At 33.7% G+C, this 25,087-nt stretch overlaps 1 protein-coding gene across 1 annotated transcript; it reads left to right on the top strand.

Annotated features, from left to right (window-relative positions):
* Positions 1-15,694: 15,694 nt before the first annotated feature.
* LOC125683155 (uncharacterized protein DDB_G0284459-like) lies at positions 15,695-19,794 on the top strand. The gene is made up of 3 exons (XM_048923994.2): positions 15,695-15,925; positions 16,170-16,655; positions 17,600-19,794. Exons 1-3 carry the CDS (start codon positions 15,910-15,912, stop codon positions 18,787-18,789), a joined length of 1,692 nt encoding a protein of 563 aa, XP_048779951.2. The 5' UTR covers positions 15,695-15,909; the 3' UTR covers positions 18,790-19,794.
* The last annotated feature ends 5,293 nt before the right edge of the window (positions 19,795-25,087 follow it).

Raw genomic sequence — 25,087 nt, 5'->3', positions numbered from 1 at the left:
TTGCGTTTGTATTGAACTGATAACAACTAGTGAAAAAATGTATTGAAGAGTAACCTCTCATCTGAGCAGCAAATATTGAAGAAGAAAAAACACGTGCACCATGGACAAAACTGCTTTTCATTTAGGTTCATATTTCAGCTACAGGAGTGATATTGCGAATTTCTGAGAAAATGTTCTTTTTATTTTCTTTCATTAGTATATGTACTCTAAGGTTGAATTCAATGTAATTACAAGAAACGAAAGGTTTTAAAATACAAAAATGCTGATATTTACTACATTCCAACAAACACTTTCACCTTAAGTAATTATCTTTGTAAGTGAGTTGGCCTCGATATCTTGCACGACATATGCACTCAATATCATTAGAATTAAAATGATAGGGAAATTTTTCAATAGATAATAAATCCCACTTTAACAATCAAAACTGGTTCCAGCAGAAGCATACATATGAAAGGCACAAGTGAATGTGGACAGATGATTAAGTATTGAAAACATGAATACCTCAACATCTTATTGTCTTTATTGTTATTGAACAGCTTTGTGAAATGTAAACCATCATGCCTGAAGAGATCATTATACGTCAAACCATGCTCAGTTTTAATAATTCCATGCAGATATACAAATGTTAAGTGGTTGGGAATCGAACATGGTCTACATGTGTAAATACAATATAAATGTATTTCCTTCTGCAAAATGTAGACTTTTCAACATGTTGATCTTCGAGAAAAAGGCTCCTTCTAACGTGTGGCAGAACTTTAGATTCATGTGCGCGGTGAAATTCTCAAACACAGAAAGATTTTCGAGCTGGCTCTTCCGGCTTACTGATAGTTCCTTGCTCCACGTGCTCTTTTAGGTTTGTCAAAACCATGGTTTTAGTAGGAGACATAAAATAGAACATGCTTCATTCACTTGCAACTTTTAAGCTTAAGAAAGTCCGCTTCTGACTGGATCTGTAAGGAAAAAATGCATGTATTTAAGAAAGGGTCCAATCCTGAACCAAAATCGAGGTCCAATCCGGCACATTTATCGTGGAAACGACCATAGTCCAATCCTGCACATTAGCAAATGTTCAAGTCAAGATATCTATCTAACCAAGGCAATTTAAGGGACAAATCGCATACACTGGTTCAAGTTTTCATCAAAAGATATGTGCAGAGTCTATTTTACCTAAAGTATCTTTCTTAAAATGCATGAAAACATGATTAGAAACATCTTCACCCGCTTCGAATTCTATCGAGGCAACATCGTCAACTTCGATCAATGAATTTAGAGTTGTACGTGTATATGAGTAAGAATTCCAACAACCAATCAACTTAATGATGTGTCCCTGGCCAGGCAGTGTTTTAAATTCAGAAATTCGTCGTCTAATAGTCGGTAAAATGAAGAGTTTTAAGAGCCTACCTTTGTTTGGAAATCCCGTCTGCCATCTTGTTTTGTCCAATCCTGCACACGATCATGACAGTGAGAATAGAGAGAGCACGAACCTGTGGGTTCTTTAGCCCCTAGCAAAAGTGATTTGAAACTGCCGCTGTCACTGTTTACATACTAACTCTAACCAATGAAAATGACTCTAACTACGAGACTTTGAAAACTGCAGGGTGAAAATCTAAAACGATTTCTGGTGAGTTTCTCGTTTGAATCTGCGTCTGTAATAATTAAAGTGATTATTAAGTAATTTAAAATCTAAAAATGAATAAGAATCTGTACATGAAACCGTTTTGGCTAGGGTGTCTTTGCATTGTTACCGTCGCATAGCGCTTAGAGGTCAAGAAAATCATTACTTTTGCATGGTGCAATCTATAATTAGAAGCCACGTCATTAAGCAATACACGAGTCATAAGTAAGTAAATTTTATTTAAAGTCGACACTTGTACAGGTAACATTCACGGAAGACAATGACCAGGTTTCAAGTCTTCAAAACACCGCCTGGAATATTTCGAGGGTTGTTTACTGAAATACATATGGTTAGAACAAGTATTAGATAAACATTGCCATTGTGTCAAGCATGAATGTAAAATGGTTTGCGGTCCACAGCACGCTACACACAATGAAAAGTAATCGTGTTTTCAAGTTGTTTGTACTTCAAACAAACAATAGACAATGACAGGCATATGCTACATGTATTTCAAAACGTACAAAGGATGAAGGAGGGGAAGGGGGCATGAATTTACTGTCGTTGTTCCCTGTCCTCACATTTTGTTTTCGTTGAACGATCTTTTCATATAAAAAATGCATTTAGTTTTTCAGCGAGATGCCTCTTCATTATTTCTAACAGTGGTTTGGACATTACCGTTTGAAAATTACTTTTGTAACTTTTAAGTGCCTAGCTTGGGATTCTCATTGAGCTTATACATTTACGTGTTGTAAATATTATATATTTATTGCGAGTAACTTCTGTTAGTTTTTTTCAATATTAGAACTCCTACACAAGCAGCGAATCTTATGCTTTTTTGCTAAGGTTATTTGCATTTTCATATATAGAACTGTTTTATAAAATTAAAACAATAACAATGTGTATTATGTCTCATTCAGACAAACGGGTGAGTTTCCTTTGCAATATGAATATGAGCTTTTACACAAGGAATGTAATACACACATGTTGATGAGTACAGTGTTTAATGTACCTGTGTACAAACTCTTGAAGGTTTTTTTTTTTTTTTAGATTTACGTATAACAAACAATCACTACAATGCCTAAATGTAAATCCATGCATATATGTTAGTCTAATTTATCATATTCGATTTAGTATATCCTGTTGCACTAACTTTAATGTTAAAAATGAGCTCTTTTCACTCTTGTTGATAACGCAGCATTCAGTTTCAAAGTTATTAATATTTTTTTTTTTTTTTTTTTTTTTTTTTTTTTTTATATATTTTCATCATTTATTAAAAAGTATACATACTATTTGGGATAAAATATCCTCGGATACTCCCTCTTAATTCTCACCAATGGTGCCGGGGCCCATTGGATTGAATGTATTTTATTATAATATTATTTTATATAAGGCATATATATAATTTATATGAAAATACAAGAATGCTGGACAACTCGCCCCCAAGACAACTCGCCCTCAAGACAAGTCGCCCCCTCTTAGGACAACTCGCCCTCTCTTAGGACAAGTTGCCCCCTTCTCTTGAGACAACTCGCCCCCAATATTATATATAAATATATTATCACATTTTATTTTTATGTTGTGTGTGTGTGTGTTATTTACACTTTTAACCCTATAAAGATACGTCTTTTTATTACTTACTTTAACACGAATGGTAAATTCTAATAGAATTATACACAGATTTTATTATTGCATTTCAGAAAAAGTTATATTTTTCATAAATCAATTGGCAAGGAAAATTATATTTACTGATCTTCAGGTAATTGATTAAATGTCTCCAATACTGAGAAAATTTTGGGGTTTGGGTGTGTGTGTGGTTTTTTGTTGTTGGTTTTTTTTTTATCGATATAGTATACAATGTACATAAGTGTAAAGGTGAAGCATGAATATTATGATACATGTAATTATCTTTTAATGCGTTTCTCAACTAATTCCCGTTGAAAAATAATAAAATTCCCCTTTTAGAAATTGTATAACGGCTTTGCTTTACTGATTGAAGTGATTCTTTTTACGCGGGGTGATTCTTTTTACGCGGCGATTTCAAAGTGTAAAGAACTCTGATGATGAGTACCTCATAACGTTTGAAGTAAATTTATAACAGCTTGGGGGAAATCAAACAATTAGATTTAACAACAGACGCAGATTATTGATAATTATACTACGTCAGCTGTAGACCAAGCTAATACTCTCCCTATACCAAACGCTAACTTGTTTCCGCTGAAATTATATATTTTACATGTACATAAAAGTGATGATGAATTTACTGAACCCAAACACTGGATTTTCACTAAAATCTTTCGTCTTGCATAAAAAGACACGAAGTTCGGTGTTTATGTGAACACGTCTTATTGTCTGTGATGTATATACTATCTATAAGAAATTCATTAATTTTTACTAAACACCTCTTGGATTTAGACCAAAAATAACAATTGTAAACATGTATTATATGTATGATATGAAGGAGCGAGATATCTCAAGAGAGGGGGCGAGTTGTTCCGAAGAGGGGGCGAGTTGTCTTGAGGGCGAGTTGTCTTGGGGGCGAGTTGTCCTGATACCAAATACATAATATCAAATATTTTTCGAAATCATAAAAATATCATATACAACGTTGATGTAGATATATCAACAGTAGAATAACATAGAAATTACTCAAGGAATAATATATAAACACTGTAGTCCTAAGTTGACCGTATAGTTATAATGATAAATATTTAAGGATAGTTTATACTGGTCTCTTCACAGCAGTCAAGTTACATTAATTTACAAAGATGTTCAAAAAATTTATGCTCTTTTGCATTTATATACTTCAATACTGATGTATAGAAACATAATGATTTTTTAACATGATTATACATATTAAAAGTCGTTTCACTTCAAGAATCTAATCTACATAACATTTTATGTTTGTATATTCTGTAGGCTATATAAGTAATAAGTAAATTTAAGGATTTGGTTTTATCATTTTGTTCTAGAAAAAACCCAACAACAATGTGTTTCCATTGAACTTTGAAGGATAGATAACTGCTAACAGTGTTCCATATATTTAAAACATTATCACACTCGTAAATCAGATGTTTTGTAGTCTCAACTTGCTTACAATGTGTACATTCATTGTTTACATCTTTTTTCCATTTGCTAATATATGCATTATTACATAATATGTTATTCAATAACTTATAACTGAATTCCGCTATCTTTTTGTCTTTCAAATCTTTAATTTTACATTTATAAATGTTTATCCAATTATAATCACCGAATATTTTGAATTCTTCAGACAGTAATGCCTGAAAATTGGGTTTGCAAAACCTTTTTTCAACTAAATTTTTATAAAAAAGATTACTTGATGTTTTAAGTATATTGGTAAATCCAAGAAGGAAGTTAAAATTAGTGACATTTTGTTTATTTACACAGCTTGAATTTGAAAAATCGTTTAGTCCTCGAATTTTTCTCGTGATTGTCATAATAATTTTGTATTCATATAGCCAGTTAGATTTGTCATTAATATTTAAATAATGTTCTAGCGGTTTAAAAATTCCATCATCAAATAAATCACTAACATATAAGATACCAGATCTCGACCAATTATCGAAGAAAATGGGTTTTCCTTTATATTTCAGATTTGTGTTATTCCATAATGGTTGTTGTAAAATATCATGAGGTAATCTTTTATCAAAGTTAAGTTCGCTTTTACATTCATTAAAGCAACACAACATTTCTTTATAAAATAGTGGTAATTTAGTTTTGTTTAAATTCCCCACATCAGTAGTTGAACATTTTAACATATAGTATATATCAAAGTTAAGTTTTCTACAATAATTATTTAAAATTTCAAGTAAGACTCCCTTTGAATTTAATAATCTCGGTATCCATGTTGCTTTTAATTTGCATTCTACATCTACTATTGAAAGACCACCTCTTGTTACATCTCCAACCAAAGTGTTTCGTTTGATTCTTTCTTTTTTATCCCAAATGAAATTAAAGATTAATCGTTGTACTTTTTTCATAAAATCTTTATCAGGAAGACATAGAATTGACGATACATATGTTAATTTTGAAATGGCAAGTGTATTTATAATGCATGCTTTGCCAAAAAGTGTTAATTTTCTTCTTTTCCAGGATTCAAACAGTTTTTCCATTTCATTATATATTCTCATCCAATTTTTATTGTAACATTCTTCTTTATCGTGACCTAAAAAAATGCCTAGACACTTGACCGCTTTACTTGTAACTCTAATACCAGAAAGTTCTTCAAACTGATTTTCAATCTTCCAAGCAAAATACATTCAGTTTTGTTGATATTAATTTTAAAGCCAGCACTTTCACAGAATTTATTTATATCATCTAGGGCATTTTTCATAGAAATTTCATTATTTACCGCAACTGTTAAATCGTCTGCGTGCTGTATACTCTTTATTTCAGAATTATTTATCACAACACCGTTAATGCTGTTATTGTTTTTTATTCTAATCGCTAAGATTTCTGCTACAAAAAGAAAAAGGAGGGCTGATAGGGGACACCCTTGTCTAATCCCCCTTGTCATCGAGCATATTTTAGAAAGCCATCCATTATTTTTCATTTTAAAGATTGGTTCTGTATATAGAATTTTAGTCCATTTGATAAAATTATTTCCTATATTGAATTTATTCAACACTTTAAAAAGAAAATTCCATTCCACAGAATCAAATGCTTTTCCAAAATCTAAAAAGTTATTAATATTACACATGTATGATGAACATCTTTTTAAAATAACTTCCTAAATTTTGTTTTCAGTTATACATGTATTTATCTGACTCATTTGGATTCACATTCTCTCCAACCTGATTTTGAATTGATGGCTAAGGCATCTGGTAACCATAACATAATGCATTACCTTGACGATTTTTTATTGGGGGCGGGGTATCTCGAGACGGCACATGTTACCATATTTCCTGATAGATTTTGGGTTGCTAATGAAACTATTAATTTTTACACGATTAGTGCTGATGGCAAGTCAGGTGGTTTTGGTATTTTTTGTTGTTGGGCAAATGGGCTTTTGGCAGATGGCCGCACCAATGGTCTGAGCTAGGTAGGCTTGAGGATTTGACGTTCTTGGAAATGTTTCCGGTGGTTGCTGCTCTATCAGTTTATATACATGTAATATAAAATTACAGCAGTGTTTAGTGTTTAGATATTTCAGAGAGAGAGAGAGAGAGAGAGAGAGAGAGAGAGAGAGAGAGAGAGAGCTATGAAAAAATTTGGTTCCATCTGTTCCAAAGGGCATTAACTTTTTCAGTACCGCCATTTTTATAAGAAATTAGGCCTTTTTTGTGTTTCATAGAATACCTTTAAAAATTATATTGCAAAACGCACTCAATTTTTTTTTCTGTACACCTTGCTGTATAAATATACTAATTTAACCAAAGGATGACAATATTTTGTCCATATCCTTATTTTTCTCAAGGATGCTTATCATTAAAGAATTTTTTGTAAAGACTTGTTGACAATTTGTTCTCTGTTCTAAATAAACTTCATATAGAAATGACTAAACACAATTACATTCCCATAGTATATGTTTTATTGTTTCCTCCTCATTGTGACAAAAGGTACACATTTTTTAGTTCACCGTTTTTTTGTTAAATTTTAAATAAAAATGAGTTTGTTGATAAAATTTTATTAAGTATTCTATATTGGAACCATTGAAGTTTACTATTTTCTGTTATTATGAAAGGTATTTTATTTTCCACTCAGTGTTATCTATTTCTAAGAGCTCATTCCATCTTGTTGTACCTGTTGTCACAGAGGAATTTTTGTTTAGAAGTTCATAAAAGCATTTGGACCTTTTTTTTTTTTTTTTTTTACATTTCAGTACATTGTACATATCTGACATAACAAGAGGTACTGTGAGCAATGCTCACTAAGAATACCCCCCGCTTACCCCAATATCCCAAAGGGTGTTGTTAAAAGGTATGAATTACCTCTTTCCTGAGTGTAAAAATATGATATGCCTTTGTAGAAGAAAATGGAAGATATAGTCCGAACACAAATCCATGGCATAAACCTATAATTTTAATTTAATATAAAGAGGTCATGAATGTACATGACACATAGTATCATGATGATACACCCATGTCTTATGGTATGACTATGTGGAAACCCTACAATCAATTTTGACCTTGAGGTCAAAGTTCAAGGTCATATAGAGGTCATGAAGGTACCTGACACATCGTCTCATGGTGATACATTCATGTGTCAAATATGGTATGCCTATGTCAAAGAACAAAGAAGTCATGACCCGGACACGAATCCATTGTAAAAACCTTTAGTTTTTACCTTGAGGTCAAGGTCATATGGAGGTCATGAAGGTACATGACACATCGTCTCATGGTGATACACTCATGTGTCAAATATGGTATGCCTATGTCCAAGAACAAAGAAGTTATGGCCCGGACACGAATCCATTGTAAAAAAAACTTTAATTTTTACCTTGAGGTCAAGGTCATATAGAGGTCATGAAGGTACTCGACACATCGTCTCATGGTGATCCACCTGTGTGCCAAATATGGTATGTCTAAGTCAAAGAACAAAGAAGTTATGGCCCGGACACGAATCTGCACAGACAGACAGACGGACGGACGGACAGACAGACAGAGTGATTCCTATATACCCCCCTGAACTTCGTTCGGGGGATATAATAAATGGATTTGTCAACTTTTTAAAATTAATGTTTATGGAAGACTTTTTAATCCAAGTCTTTATTGCATGAATGATGCTTGTGTATTTTAAGACATTGATTTTCACATTCGGATAAGTATCACAAAAAGTTTCATACGTAAAAAAATCTAGCTGTGATAGAACCAGAGGCAATTTTGTATACTGTATTTGACAAAGTTATAGGTCGCCAGTTTTTTAGATACTGTTTAGGTTTATCACCCTTTAGTAACAATGTAATTACACCATGTCTTTGTGTGATGGGTAGAATATTATTTTTGTAACCATAGTTAATGGATCTAACAATATACACGCCAATATATTTCCAGAAGACTTTAAAAAATTCAGCAGAAAAACCATCAGATCCTTGCGATTATTTTGATTTCATTTTTAGAAGTGTATTTGGTGTTTCAGTTAAAGTAATTTCACCCTTTAAAATTCTGACTCTTTATTAGAAAGTTTTGAGATAGTATTCATTCTGAAAGTCAAAACCAGCATTATTCAAATTGCTTTTATATAAATTTTCATAAATATGTTTGGTTTTAATCAAAATTTGTGACTGATCATATAGTTTATCATATAGTTTATCTACATGTTGTCCATGTTGTAAACAGGGACTGCATACTGTTTCTTAACCTTTAAAATAATATCTCTAATACTTTATAGATATTTATCATGATAGAGTAAGGAGTTATTAAATTTCCATAGCCCTATTCCTTTCTTAAAATCATTAAAAGTTAATGACAAGGATATTGCAGTGATCTGATCCATAGCTAGACTCAATGTAACAAGTATCTAAACTAGATAGTAAAAAGGTAAAAAAGAAAAATCCAACTCACATTGTTTCAGTGGAGACTTTTTCCTCTAACAATATCTACAAAGTTTTTCATGTAATTGTCTAAAAGGGTCTATATACATGTACATGTATCCATAAGTTTCTATCATTTCTAAAATTTTCTCTTTAGCCGTTAATTGGATTATTTATACACTTATAATTATAACAATCGAGGTTTAGGTTTATAACCAAGTTAAAATTTCCACACCAAATAATATTTTCACACTGCATGTCATCAATGTCTGTCTGTATATTTTAAAAGAAACTGTGGTGAATCAGTATTCGGACCATAAATATTGCATAGAACACTTTATGCCTATCTATAGATATCTTAAGCAACAAATAATTTCCATGTATATCACCTTTTTCAGAAATAACCTTAAAATCAAAATTATTATTTACAAGGGCAGCAACTCCTCTTGAATTTGAAGCAAAGGAACTGAAATAACATTGGAAGCCCCAGAGGTTTCTGACATCGTTTTTCAATATCACTTGAAAAGTGTGTGTCTTGTAAACAGAAAATATTGTACTTTAAAGATCTCAGGTAATTAAAAACATCTCTACGTTTTGCAATATCTCCGAAACCTTGACAATTTACGGAAAGTATTTTAACGATTTAAGCGGAGTTTACAGTTTTGTAAAAGATACCCTTTAGAACCAAGTCTCGTAATTATTTGGACAATATATGTAGTAAGTAGATAGAAAGGAAAGAATAGAAGCATGAAAGAGAAAAAGTATAGCTTAGAGAAGAGAAACGTAAAAAACATATACATTGTAATGGTGAAGATACAAACTCACTATGCATACAGGCAATATTAATCTTGTTTTAACCGGTGCTAGGAAAAACCGCAATATCCGCCAAAAACCGTTATACCCCAAAAATACACTACACCCAACACTGCGACACAATACCCACGGATTCCTATTAGATGGGTTCATAAATGGTTATATATAAAAAAAAAATGTAAACTGAATTATTGGTACCGTTACCGTTATACAGCCAATAATAGAGAAATCTGATACATCCAGACACTATTGCGGGTGTTATAGAGTCAGACTTCTCTACATAGTGAGACTCCCCCCGGAAGTCTGGCTTCATAGTGAGCCTTCCCCCAGCGCCAGCCTCCGCGGAAGTCTGACTCTCCAGTGAGCCTCTCCCCGGAGGTCTGGCTCTAGAGTGAGCCTTCCCCCCGCAGATAGAGGAAATCAAAATTATGAAAATCTGAAGAGCTTGATTCCAAAAATGACCTAAATTATATGCCAAAGAGCTAGCTAATTTACCATTTCATGCGAGAAAATGCAATATCAAATACTATTATGCAATATAATATAATGACACTACATCATGCATAAACATCATATGTTTGATCCCACCCTGGTTTATCCAGGTGTCCGTGTTCGTCCAATTCACTGATTTTTATTTTCTATAGGAATTATGGGCTTGATCATTTTTCCTTTTTAGCAATTTCATGATACAATGCAATATCAAACAAAGATTGTATCATATGATACAATCTCTCTCTCTCTCTCTCTCTCTCTCTCTCTCTCGTTCATTCAGTTGGTGAGTTAAAATGACTTATTAATTCCAATGTGTTTTATTCACCGTTTTCTTCTCTTGAGTTTAATGAACGACTTAAGCAAAATCATTTAATGCCCTGCTGGAAAAGGTCTTGGTATCTAAACAATTTCCGTAAAGTGATAGTAGTTTACCAGGAATAAATTAACGGGGAAGTCCTGCTATGGTGGGAAGTCTGATTCTACAACTAGTGATAGAATAGGTCTTCCCGTGGGGAAGTCTGGCTCTAGAGTGAGACTTCCCCGGGGAAGGCTCACTCTAGCCATGCTTCCGGGGGAAGGCTCACTCTAGAGCCAGACTTCCGGAAGTCTCATTATGGGGGAAGGGAAAAGAGTACCAATTCATTTCCCATAGACCTCAATGCTAACCTTTGGTCCTCTCACTAATTAACTATATCAATTTTAAACAAATGACCGAAAACATTTCAAAGTTCATTCCAAGTGTTGATAAAAAACGACAAAAATATATTGGGCCCGTGCCTTTTATCGGCCATATCTGTACTTTTTTACGACACATAGCAATCGGCAGTAAATTACACACTTCATTTTAAGCACATCCCTACCAAGGTAATTTCCTCAGTCATTTCTAGATTTTGTGCGATAATTTTTCATCCTGACAATTAATTTGAACCTCTATAATAGTCCTTTCAATTCCAATTAATTTCACTCTTGATATTAGCCAATCAAGCAACACCTATAGACATTTATACCTCCGCTCAATCTTGGGGTAAACTGCGTCCGGGTTACGCATGCGGGGGTTTGGTACTCTCATTCCGGAAGGTTCACTCTACAACACCGGCGCCATTGCTTGAATGATGTATTATTAGGTATACCACACACGATTGAATTAAAGACGACATATCATTATATCTTAAATGTTGTTAGTTTTTTAAGTAAATAAATTCAATTATATTCAAATATTATTTTTTAATGCCCCATCGCCTGTCATTTTGTCACCAAAATGAATTAATTGAAAATTGTTTTGTATTAAATATCAGTAATAACACCAGTATTTCATTGTTTCAAGCAGGCATATGAGTATGTAATATAGGTGATTAGATAATTTTCGTGCAAGACAAGAATTCGTCCTTATATATTTCTTTACACTATAAGCTGTGTTTAACGTATTTCTATTCGGTTTCTCTTATTTTTGTTTAAAAAAAAAAGTTTTATTAGTCACTATCATCAATTCCTGTCATTCAGAAGTTTCATAAGAATTTTTAAAAGAAATGGTTGCCATAACTGGAAATTAACATATATTTACCCATTGATATGTAAACAAAATATGATAAGTAAGGACTTTCGTTATGTACAAAAATGAAACGTACGTTAATGTCGCCAGAGAAAGTATCTTATATTTCAGTATCTACGCAAAACAGCATTATGTTTGCTTTTTAACTAAAATTAGATATCATGAATAAGACAAAAATAACAAGTTTTATCGTGTATTTTTCAATTTTGATAAATGAATGATCTTCTAAAATCATGTCGCGATCCATAGGTTTCAACATTTAAGATAATATATGTAGCGTGCAACCGTGGTTTCTCAATTTAGACTGAGCTACTTGCTTAAAATATTGATTAGCGATGTGGGTCCTCTCGGCTTTATTCCGAGATATTGAAAAGTGATTGGCAGTAAAATGATTTGAGATAATGATCAGTTCCAATGATTAGCTATTTTACAAAGAACAATGAAATCACGCACAATTATAGCAAAATTTGATCAACTCAAAATTACTCACTTCAATTACTCAATATTGCTCAATGTTTGTCTTTGCTCAATTTGACTCAGTCTGTATTAATGAGAATAATGTAGCGGAAGTAAGGGTAAAGGTGAGCAATGTCTCATTCCTATGTAAAGTATTTAATAAAGTTATATTATTACTGACTTTGTATACGAAAGACTTATTCAGCCACGTCTATACCTTACCGTTGTTAAGCTTTCTCTTTTAAGCGATGTTCTTCTTGGTCCAGATAAGTGTAGACTGACCTTGTTTCGCAGTATTTATACCCTACAGCTTCAAGCTGATTGGATAGTGACTGAGCATTATGATTGGCTAAAATCTAGCTATTTGATTGGTCAATGTATCGGTAACTTTCAATCCACTTCCGGATTCACAACTTTAGCTCGACTAAAGGAATATATAGGAATACAATTATCACACAGAGATAATACCAAATTCGTTTCATATACACCGTGTATCACCGACACCGGATATTGCTACCAGTCGAAGCGAAGATGTTCAAAGTAATAGCACACCAAGGAGTGAATTCCTTCTTTTTAAACCACTATTTATACATTTGTTAATGCTACCGCTTATTCGAATGTTTCAACGATGTACAGACTTACTGTTAATGACTGAAGACTTACACAGAATGATGTGGATTTGGTTTTATATCTTAAAATCAAGTGCCTGGTACCTGTAAAACAGAGGGGTCGTCCTTTGTTTGAGACTCGTATACAATATTAATGAATTTATTTCACTGTTTCCCTGAATGAATCGTCAGAATATGGTATAATGTGTACATTGAAATCAGTTTTAGTCCATAAACGTTGGAATTATAAAAGAAATTATCAATATTAATTCAGGTCCAGTGCACAGCGAATTGTAAAAACAACTTTTTCACTATACAGCAACTTGATAATCCAACAATTGCAGAAACATAACATTAGGGTTAAAGCAGCAAATGTTGTCCCTCGTACGCACCTTGATTTAATGCGCTAAGCTTTGTAAGAGAGGAATTATTATGCGCGTATTTTCCAATATCACCATGTTCTTCTTTTGAAAAAAAATATAGTTTAAACTAATGTACTAAGCTCTATTCCATTCGACTACGCATTGTTTTGTTACTTGTTCGAATGAATTTCACCTCTGTGAATTGTTGTTGAATGAAATAATGTCATCAGTGGCGGATTTAGAGCCCTCCCTTCCCCCTTTGTGACTAATCTCGGTTGAGATTCGGCACGACTGAATATTTGGACTGACTCCTTCACAGAATCTCGGAGCAGTCCTTCATAATTCCTGTCTGAAAATTTACGTTCAGCTTCAGCCGGTTCTTGTAATTAATGTGCACTTAGGTGACACTGCTGTTCGCTTCAAATAAGTTAGTTGACTATTCAACCAAATCTGTATCACTATTAATGCTACATTACTTACCGTCTAAGTATGTAAATTCCATAAAATAATAATTATTAAATTTTCCGTTCAAATGAAGGCTTCCAGGGCGCAATATCTTATCTCCCGAAATTGAAGAGTTTCTATAGTTTGTTTTTTTCGATATATAGATATACAAGTTTTTATTTTATAAAAGAAGTTTACTTTGATTAGATATAAGATAAAAAAAAAAACCCACCAGAATATGATTAGAATCTGGTGGACTCCGTTGCACGAAGGTTAGTTAACTTTAACTTGATCATACTATGATTAGCAAGCGTATTATTTTCAGATGTATCGGTTTATAAACACACGCATTGGTAGGTCCTGAAATTACATTAACTGGATAATTAGACTTGGGTGCATGGACTGGATACAAATCATCTACACTTGTACAAAATGAAACATGCATGACATTTAAAAGCAGATCCCATGGGCCCGGGTGGCTGGTAATTTGAGCATGAATACACTGTAATATTCAATGTTATTGGATTGAGTCTATGGTAATCACAAGATTTTTGTCCGCCAAAAATAAAGCAATAACTGTCTCCTTAGTTACTAAGTAGAATAGACCCGACAAAATTATAGGGCGTTTGAACTTTGAAGTCCCATCGACTTATATAATTATTGATAATACTTGGGAGGAGTAAGAAAAATAAGAGCAGTTGGGCTTGCGTGGATAACATATTATCATATTAACATAATACTTACTTGTGTATAATGAAAATATGAGGATAACGAACAGTGATCAATTTCATAAATCCCACAAAGACTACAACACTGAGAATAGAGCAAACATGGACCCATGGATTATGCCAGAGTTGAGTTCAGGTGTCTAGGAGGAGTAAGCAACCCCTGTTGACCGGTCACAGCCGCTGTGAGCCTTACATATTGATCAGGTAAACGGAACAATCCGTAGTCGGAATTAATGTGGCCTAACAACGAAATGCTGACTTTAAACGAGAATGTTGAAACCCCTGTAACATTCAAACTTGTCTGTCAGCCCGCCATGATCTAAAAATTGACCATACACAGAACATGCTCTCGCATATTGAATCATATCCCAGTGAACTTGAAACAAAAGACACCACAGAGTCTTCCAAATATGCTTCATATTTGGATACATTTTAACGAACAAAGATATCAACGGTAAACTAACAACTCAACTATATGGCAAACCGGATGACCTCAGCTTCTCCATCATCAGCTTCCCATATTGATGTAGCAATATTCCATTCTCACCTGCGTATGTGGAATCGACATATAAAGGAAAGTGAGCATTGTTAATACAATGTAGATAAAACGTCAATGTACGAGTATCTAAATGTCGAGTTGAAGGAATCGGCAAGAGCTTTTAAATAAATTCTGCCTCATAAGAATAGAAAACCATGTCAGCAATTAAAGGAACATAATTTGTGTCAATGGGAATTCCAACATACTTTTGGAAGACCTGACGAACAAAGACTACATAGATATTGTTAATCAAGAACTCCCAAGTTTTGAACATCTTTTTAGTGTCAACTTCCGATATTTTGCGTAGAATCAGAGTGGGGTTTGACAAAGTACAATTGTTTGACTGATCACAAGATATTTCCTAGTTCCATTTTCATTAAAGAAGCAGATATGTATGATGTTAAAAAGCCTGGTATTCAAATTATCGTAAGGAATTGTGATGTAAAGTGTTGAAAAGTCGTATGTTTTGATGATGTTGAGTTCGAAAAAGTTTTGTGATTTCAAATTCACTTAAAGATCCTTGGAAATGTTGAGAATCACATTTGATTTACACCACTTCTCGCATATGTTGTAGCACAATACGTCTGGGGTTTCTCCTTCAGAGCAGATGTGTTTAAAATACATAAAATATGGAGAACCCACTCTGGGAGACCACTTAGATATTCATAGTCGCATTTTAAAATGACTAACTCTCCACGAGCTACTAGGAAGTTGAATAGATAATTCAAAGTCTTGTAACTCCGTGCAAGTCAGGAATCTTCCTCGTCAAGGATTAGTGCAATAATCCGTGTTCTTTTAACGACAGGCGAAATATGCTCTCTCAATCAGGTAAGAACATGTGCTTTGATGTTTTATGCAAAATAACACAGGAATTGTTAAAGCACGATAATTATTTTAACAGATTATCAAATAAACTTAGAAAATACGTTTCCACTCTGTTTAATGGCAGTAAATGCCTTCTGGTTATATCAATGTAATTCCACTGAAAAGATAAAAATCATTAAAAAAAATCACACCATGATGATAATTTGAATGTACTAGATGCACTTGCTTGTTTGTCTTCAAATAACAGCATTGCTGGTGATAGCGTTTGGTCTGGGGCTAATCTGTTGTTGTGTCGGTGAGACGACTTCGACAGAGAGCAATGAAAATTCGACAGTAATCTCCAAGACAAACCCAATAACTACAACACGGGCATCGACAGTCACAGAGCAGACAACCATAACAACATCTAAATCAGCAAGCAAATCAAATACGGTAACCCCATCACAGGATAGCACATCAACTACAATCAAACCAATAACAACCACAACAAAGCCAGAACAGGACGCAGGAATTAAGAATGCAACGACAGTACCATGTCCTTCAAACAAGAATTCGCAGGAAACAAGAACAAACACATCAGAGTCATGCGACAAATCATTACTGTCCGAGTTTGATAGAAGGGTATTGGAATTGTTCTTCCTCGGACTGCCAATTGGTTTGGTCTTTGTTCTGATGTGTATACTAACAGCAATCCTATTATTTGTGACAAAAAAACACCTGAAGAAAAGCAGAGGTATGTAATTGTTCAGATTTGATACTAATCGGTTATATATGAAATACTTGTAATATAAATATATGACGAAGCGACCACACATGATCATGCGCTGATCCACAGTGCGAGACCGGAGGTTAGGACACCTACCCCTTACTGTAGTTTTCTCAATTTTCGCGGACTTCAGATTTTGTGGATTATTCAAATAGTTTCTATGATATGCATTTTTATAAATAGCTTTGTGCTTTTCCTTTAAGAGCGAAATTTTTACTTTTCATCACTTGATATCATGGTATTGAATAACAAAGAAACATTTTGTTTGACAAAAATCCAAATTTGTGCCTATTTTGGAGCGGAAACTTGGACCCCTATGAAATAAAATTGTCAGCATTGGAACCCTATCGGAAAACTTAGATGTACACGAAATAGACTCCACACCCTTTTATGTGATTTCTATTTTTACTGCGTGAACAATATGCCTAGCCATAATGCGGTGAACATTCTTCTGGTGACAAAATTAAAGTAGCAAAAAGGTTTAAGAATTAATAAATTCTATGATTAATCTCAATTCTAAATTTCACAAAGATCTTTAGCAGGATGGAAAACAACTTTTTATGCGAACAACATTGCTTAAAGTGAGTAATAGTCTAACTATTGAATTTATTGTACATTATCACATAAAGTTCTACTATTCATTAGTTGTTGTATACTTGTTTTCTCAGCTATAGACATCGTTGTAAGTTATGTAATGCTACTCATTTTTCTTCCTGATTGTCGTCTTATATTCAAGTGTTCAGAAGCGTTTTCTTGATGCAGTAAAAAAAAACTTCAGTCGTATTTTAAGCGTGTACAATTATTTCCTTTCACAAAAGTGGAACAATGGTAAGTGTCTATTTCATAAAATGGATAGCATATGTTCTTTGACGTATGATTCGTACGTACGCTTTTCGTGTATCTATTTTTAGATGAAGAGACTGGAAGCGACATTGAAGACAAGGCAGAGAAGGAAACTACTCAGCAGCATCAAAAGGAAACTAAATCCGAAGAATCTGAAAAAGAAAGTAATGATCAAAAGACCACCGAACAAGATTCGGATCAAAAGACTGAGGAAACTAATGGGCAGGTTTCTGAGAGCAAAACAGGGGAAAGGATTGATCAAATTGTTAACCAAAAGGAACAGAAAAATATAGAACAGATTTCTGACCAAACAGCTTCAGAAATTGTAGAACACGATATTGAAGAAAAGGTTCAAGATGACACAGAACGTGAACTAATACGTAAAACCCAGGAAGACAACGGCCTTGCAGACACCGTAGAAATACCAGATGCTAAGGAATTAGAACAAGTTTCAAACACTCCCGGAACCACAAAACTAGTCCAAAAAGAAAACAACGCCATACATGCTACGAGTACAGACAAATCGGAGAAGATACAGCTTTCTGAGGAAAAGCCTCAGAAGGAAAGCGATTCTGAAGGAATGAACAAGACAGAAAAAGAATTCCAAACATCAATTGATATCTTGACCTCGTTTATCAAAGAAACTGAGGACATCCTTGAAGAAAAAACATGTAAACAGGAGAGGAAGAAAGATGAAATTAAGAAGGAAGAAAGGATAAATTCAAATGTAACTTCCGTGAACATCAATGACTTTGCAGGAAATAGAAATCAAGGCAGCGGAGGGGAACTCATTTCCCCCAAACAGCCAGATGAAAAATCGATTACAAACAATGATAAGACAGAAACAGTTCTTGACAAAAGTATTTTGGCAAAGAGCGAAATAGATGTGAAAAGTGAAGTCAACTGCCAGTTAAAATCTCAAAATGAAGATCACGACTCAAGGAATAAAACAAAAGAAACTGACCAAATAGATCCAGCTGAACGCGATAAAAAAGACAAACCCCATGACATTGAAAAACACATGTCTGACAACGAAATCGACCTCCCGCCGCCACCAGAACAAAACGAAATCGACCTTCCGCCGCCACCAGAACAAAACGAAATCGACCAACCGCCGCCACCAGAACAAAACGTCGACGGGAAGATATCCATTGTTGTAACAGTAGAATCTGTCGAACCTGATCTACCGCTTCCTCCAAACGAATCCTCCGATTCCTTATGTGCTTCTGATGAATCCGAAAAAGAAGATTCTGAATGAAAACTGTGTTTCTGTAATTCAGACAATTACTTTGTTTTGAAATGATTACTTTCACATATTAGCACATTACTCTTGCTAGGGTCAGCATTGCTGACGGATGAATCTGCAACTCTGTCTTACACTCTTCTTTTCAATTCAATTAATATAATTAGTATATAGGTCTTTGCACGTACCCGTACACATTACCTTGACAAAACTCTAGAAAGATTCAATTGCTTCGGGTTTTGTTTGTTGTTTTTTCTTTTTCATGAGAAATATTTTCGTAGGGTATATTGTAAGTTATATGAAAACGTATTACGATTCTTGCTCATGCAATTATTGTCACTGTTAACCTGGTGTTACCATTCAAGCCAGTTTTATTTGTATTGGTTTAACGTTTTTGGTCCAGTTACTTAAGATTGTTTTTAATCAAAGTATATTCACTGTCTGTGCGTCTGTCTCAAGGAAATCTAGAATTTCGATTTCTGTGTTTCTAGAGCATTTTCTACAAATCCGTATAGAACAAGTTTGAGTGTATTCAAATAATGACAGCATTTCCACGGCTTTTAAAGGTTAGATGATAAGAAATACATTAGTGTGAACATACATGTATGCGTGTCATTCAAATATCACTATCCCAGAACTCCCGGACCAGAATATTTTTGTCGATAAGTGGAATCTCAATTGTAGATAAAATAGCTATATATATATATATATATATATATATATATTATATATATACCATTTTCAAGAGCAATGTAAACAATGTTAAATACGTGTAAAAGTACTGGTTTATGAGAGTAATAGACAACGGGGACTGCAACAGGCTAAAAAGGAGTAGTATAAAACGGGTTTAAAGCTAATATATTTGAAATACACGAGAGAGTGTTAAATATATCTGGAGACCCTGAAGAAAGCATGACCTGTGTGAAGATGCTATGAACCCGAGATCGGACATTTTTGTTATCATATATGTATATCTTGTCTTAATCCGAATGGTACTCAATAAATTATACCCAATCTCAAGCTTCAACTTTCTAGCTTGTGCTAATCCCATGTATGGGATGTTGTAGTAGTTTATTTAGTTGTCTGCATGAGGGGTTCAAGCATTGCTACAGATTTCAAGAATAACACATTAACCTGCACCCCTCACTTTGTTCCCCTACACTCAAACAGGCTCATCAATCTGATTAAGGACTAATGCTTGCTACGAAGTTGTTTGCTTCAAATCAATAAAGACTTGTTGTAATTGTAAAGGAGACCGTTATAGATGTCCCCCATTTAAAAAGTGGTGTAATTAATGTTCTGCACAACCAATCATCTTACGTTATAAGTTTTTTTTAGTATGTATCTATGGTGTCAATATTTAGTAGACAGTCCAAACATAAATTTTAAAACATTTCTTTGAAATCTCAAAATGTTATAGATCAATATTTTGTCAATTTCAATTTGACCAATCAGATACAAGAATACAATAATATAGAGTTATTGACCTTATATTGGTGAATATTGGCACGAGTTGGCTGTGAAAATGCACGAGCTTGCGAGTGCATTTTGACAGCCAACGAGTGCCAATATTCACCTATATAAGGTCAATAACCCTTTTATTATATAGCTAAAGTATTTAGTCGTTAAATTATATTCCTTTTCACTCAAACTACTCCAAAATAGACGAGAATTCATCAATATTGCATCTAACACTGTCTAAGGTGAAGGTGTGCAATAACAGCATGCAGTTCAATATCTAACCCGTAATTAATGCATGAAGCAAACTGATTTTGTAAATGGGGACATCATAATTTATGTACAGTAAAACATTTTGCTTAAGTAAATATCAAATACCGGCTCTGTCAGATTCGGAGGACCGTCGTCTACCATTTTGGCTTGTTTACGTCGTTACGGTAACGTCAATATTGAACGCTCATACTCGGAATGTTTCGGGTGCATACAATTTACGCAATGCAAAGTTAGCGTTCAATAAATTCTCAGGATATTGAACGCTAACATTCTCTAGATTTTACGCAGATTTTATATTAGACTATTTATTAGCTATATAATAAAATTAAATTATTATATAGCTAATAAATAGTCTATTACAAAATCTGCGTAAACTCTAGAGAATGTTAACGTTCAATATCCTGAGAATTTATTGAACGCTAACTTTGCATTGTGTAAATTGTGTGCGCCCGAAACATTCTGAGTATGAGCGTTCAATATTGACCTTACCGTAACGACGTAAACAAGCCAAAATCATGGCAGACGACGGTCCTCCGAATCTGACAGAGCCGGTATTTGATATCATATTCATTTATTTAAACAAAATGTTTTATTGTACATAAATTATGATGTCCCCATTCACAAAATCAGTTTGCTTCATGCATTAATGACGGGTTTGATATTGAACAGTTAAGAAATGCATGCTGATATCGCGCACCTTTACCTTAGATGCCAATATTGATGAATTCTCGTCTATTTTGAAGTATTACAGGGTTATTGAACTTATATTGGTGAATATTGGCACGAGTTGGCTGTGACAATGCACGAGCTTGCGAATGCATTTTGACAGCCAACGAGTGTCAATATTCACCGATATAAGTTCAATAACCCTTTTATTATATAGCTGAAGTATTTAGTTGTTAAATTATATCCCTTTTCACTCAAACTACTCCAAAATAGATGAACATTCATCAATATTGGCAGTGTCTAATAACAGCACACATTTCTTAACTGTTCAATATTTAACCCGTCATTAATGCATGAAGCAAACTGATTTTGTAAATGGGGACATCATAATTTATGTACAGTAAATCATTTTGCTTTAGTAAATATCAAATACCGGCTCTGTCAGATTCGGAGGACCGTCGTCTGCCATTTTGGCTTGTTTACGTCGTTACGGTAACGTAAATATTGAACGCTCATACTCGGAATGTTTCGGGCGCATACAATTTACGCAATGCAAAGTTAGCGTTCAATAAATTCTCAGGATATTGAACGCTAACATTCTCTAGATTTTACGCAGGTTTTATATTAGACTATTTATTAGCTATAAAATAATTTGAATTTATTGAACACTAACTTTGCATTGCGCAAATTGTGTGCACCCAAACATTCCGAGTTTGAGCGTTCAACATTGACCTTGCCGTAACAACGTAAACAAGCCAATGCATGCTGAATATTGAACAGTTAAGAAATGCATGCTGATATTGCACATTTTCACCTTAGATGACAATATTGATGAATTCTCGTCTATTTTGGAGTATTTTGAGTGAAAAGGGACATAATTTACCAACTAAATAATTTAGCTATATAATAAAAGGGTTATTGAACTGATAGTGATGAATATTGACACTCGTTGGCTGTCAAAATGCACTCGCAAGCTCGAGCATTTGTACAGCCAACTCGTGCAAATACTCATCAATGTAAGTTCAATAACCCTATATTATGTAATGGATGTGAATGATGTGACTGGAAAACGGACCCAGGCCCCCTGAATCACTAGTAATGTGGTCAACCCTCAAAAGTATTATAACCAATGTCCATTTAAATGCTACCTCATCACTTCTATCATATCAAGTTTGTTATTCATATTACATGACCTCATTAATTTTATGTATATTTTCAGTAGTTGATAATGCTAAGTACATGAAAGTTCTACTTTCAGATACTGTATCAATGGAAGAAGTTGAAAACACAAGAAAGCTTTCTCCATTTTCAATAAACACTTCCAAACGGATTATAAATTTTTGAAAGCAAGTAAATACATTTGTAATTCTAAAAGTGAGGCCATCTTATACCCAATTTGCAATGTCATTAAAATTGTGACAATTTCCTCGTATGTAGTAAGTAAAGTGCACCATTGTCGAAAGTTGTTACACCAAGTACCTGCAGATAGTCAAATGAGAACATATGTATGCATACAATAGATAACTTCAAGACATATTTCATGTATAGTTTGGAGTAGAGTATTGCAGCAATATTAATCTATATATAAATCAAGAAATAAAAGTTCATGAGAGTGGTACAGTTTGAAAAAAGAAATCATATTTTCCTCACAATCACCCATAAGCACATGGTAAACTATATGTTTTAGTATGCTAAATGTTCAGCTGAATGCAAAGAGGAATTAGTATAAGAATACATTAGCATTGAAAATACAAAACTGAAAACATTTAGCAACACCATATAAGTGAAATACAGCATTATATAACATACATTTACCAAGACATGGAACTATTGTTTTAAAATTAAAGTATTCTCGTGTCAAAAGTAAACGTAAAAAGAAGAAGGAAAAGAGATAAACTAAGAAAATTTGAATCAATGTATATACAGGTACTAACTCATTCTTATATAACCTTGAGGTCCACAACATATACATAGAAATACGTACATGTAAATCACAGGATAACTTTAAGATGACCCTTTTTAATGTCCATATTTCACCATACTGAAGATGCAAATGCATTTACCAGCAACATTTATATTCACGTACAACATGTTTTTATGAACAGTACTTGTATTGATAGGCCCTTTGCTCCATGTTTTTGCATTCCCCAGATCATGAACATCAATCAATACTGTATGTGTACCTATTTGTAGTAGGGTTCATATTTTACTACCTTTGCCAGAGAAGCAAGAGCACTAATTAATGGTTGCGCTATATGAAAATCTCAAAAGTCATCCATTATCAAACAAGAACAAATGCTACATCATGATTACGTCATAGTTAAGATTTCATAAACATATCCCTCCGATGAAAAGTTTCAGAAATAAATAAATGATGAAATGGAGTTGAAGTTTTAAGACTGAATTCAGTATCTAAGCATTGGATCTGAGATAAGATGGAATTTTCAGAACATCAATCCTTGTCTTGTATGTAATGGAATTACCGCCATAATTATATGCATCCTTCTTGTAATCTTTAAAATTCTAACTTTGATTTGTAAAATTAATGTTAGAATTAAGAATGGAAATTGAAATGTTATTGGGTAACATGGAATTGAAAATTCATACAGTAAAATCAAAGTTAGAATTAAGAATACAAGAAGGATGCATAGAATCATGGCGGTGATACCCTTCCATAATCTTGCACAGACTGACAGAGAATAACATTTTCCCTCGTTTCGTAGTATAGCGGAAAAAATTGCAGTTCTATAATTGGTATGAATGTTTCTATTAGCTTTAGCCAATCAGATGTTAGGAACGTTAGTGGTCAGTGTAGGATACGAGAATTGGCCATTTTCTAGACTTATTCCAGGCTGGTTTGTACGTAGCAAGGTAAATGTACCAGTAATGTGTTCATATTTTTATGGTGGTATGAAACACCCGAATAACTTTAAACATATCAAAAGTGCTTGATTGTAAAAACATAATCATGATTTTCAAATTTTCATGATGATATACAGATGTGAACTGTACATGTTTGTTTTTATGGGATGATATATATTCATAGGAAATGTTCTAATGCTTTAATCAATACATCTGATTCTGGTGGTCATTTACTCCTTGGGATGTACCAGTGTACCAAGTTTGATGTCTGTCAAGCAAAGGGTTCTCAAGATCTGATTCATAGACTTTACCTTCCTATTGGTTCTCGAATCTTCCTCTTCAAAGAGACCTCCTGCGATGCTGTTATTATATAGAATTTTTTTGAGAATGATCTTCAATACATGTATTTTGCAGTGTTAGGGTACCATATTAACCTTGGTACAAACAGACTGTTTTTTACAAGTACCTTATCATTTCATTAATAATTTCCAATGACCTCTCTGGGTTTCATTATCATTTATCCCAATATTAATATACAGAAATATGCATATAAGAAATCTGAATGCAATTTAAACAAGAGATGTTTGTAAAATATATCCCCCGCGATGCAAAATTGAAAAGGGTTATACACATGCATCATTTAATCGATAGTGGTATCACCAATTCAAAATATTTAACAGACAATATCTTCCTACGTCCAGAGCGGATTGACAATGTGATCTAAAATCAATAAGGTCATCTACTCCTTATGCTATACCAGTGTACCCTTGACCTTTGACCATGTGAACTCAAAATCAAGAGGGCTCATCTTCTTTTAAAGATGTACCAGTGTACCAAGTTTGATGTCTGTCAAGGAAAGGGTTCTCAAGATATTGAGTGGTCAGTATATTCCTATGTCGAGTTTAACCCTTGACCTTTGACCATGTGACCTCAAAATCAATAGGGGTCATTTACTCCTTGGGATGTACCAGTGTACCAAGTTTGATGTCTGTCAAGCAAAGGGTTCTCAAGATATTGAGCGGACAAAGTACTCCTATGTCCATAGTAGATGGTA

Source organism: Ostrea edulis, chromosome 6 (genome assembly GCF_947568905.1).
Source record: "Ostrea edulis chromosome 6, xbOstEdul1.1, whole genome shotgun sequence".
Taxonomy (NCBI): domain Eukaryota; kingdom Metazoa; phylum Mollusca; class Bivalvia; order Ostreida; family Ostreidae; genus Ostrea; species Ostrea edulis.
This window is presented reverse-complemented; position numbering and strand designations above follow the sequence as displayed.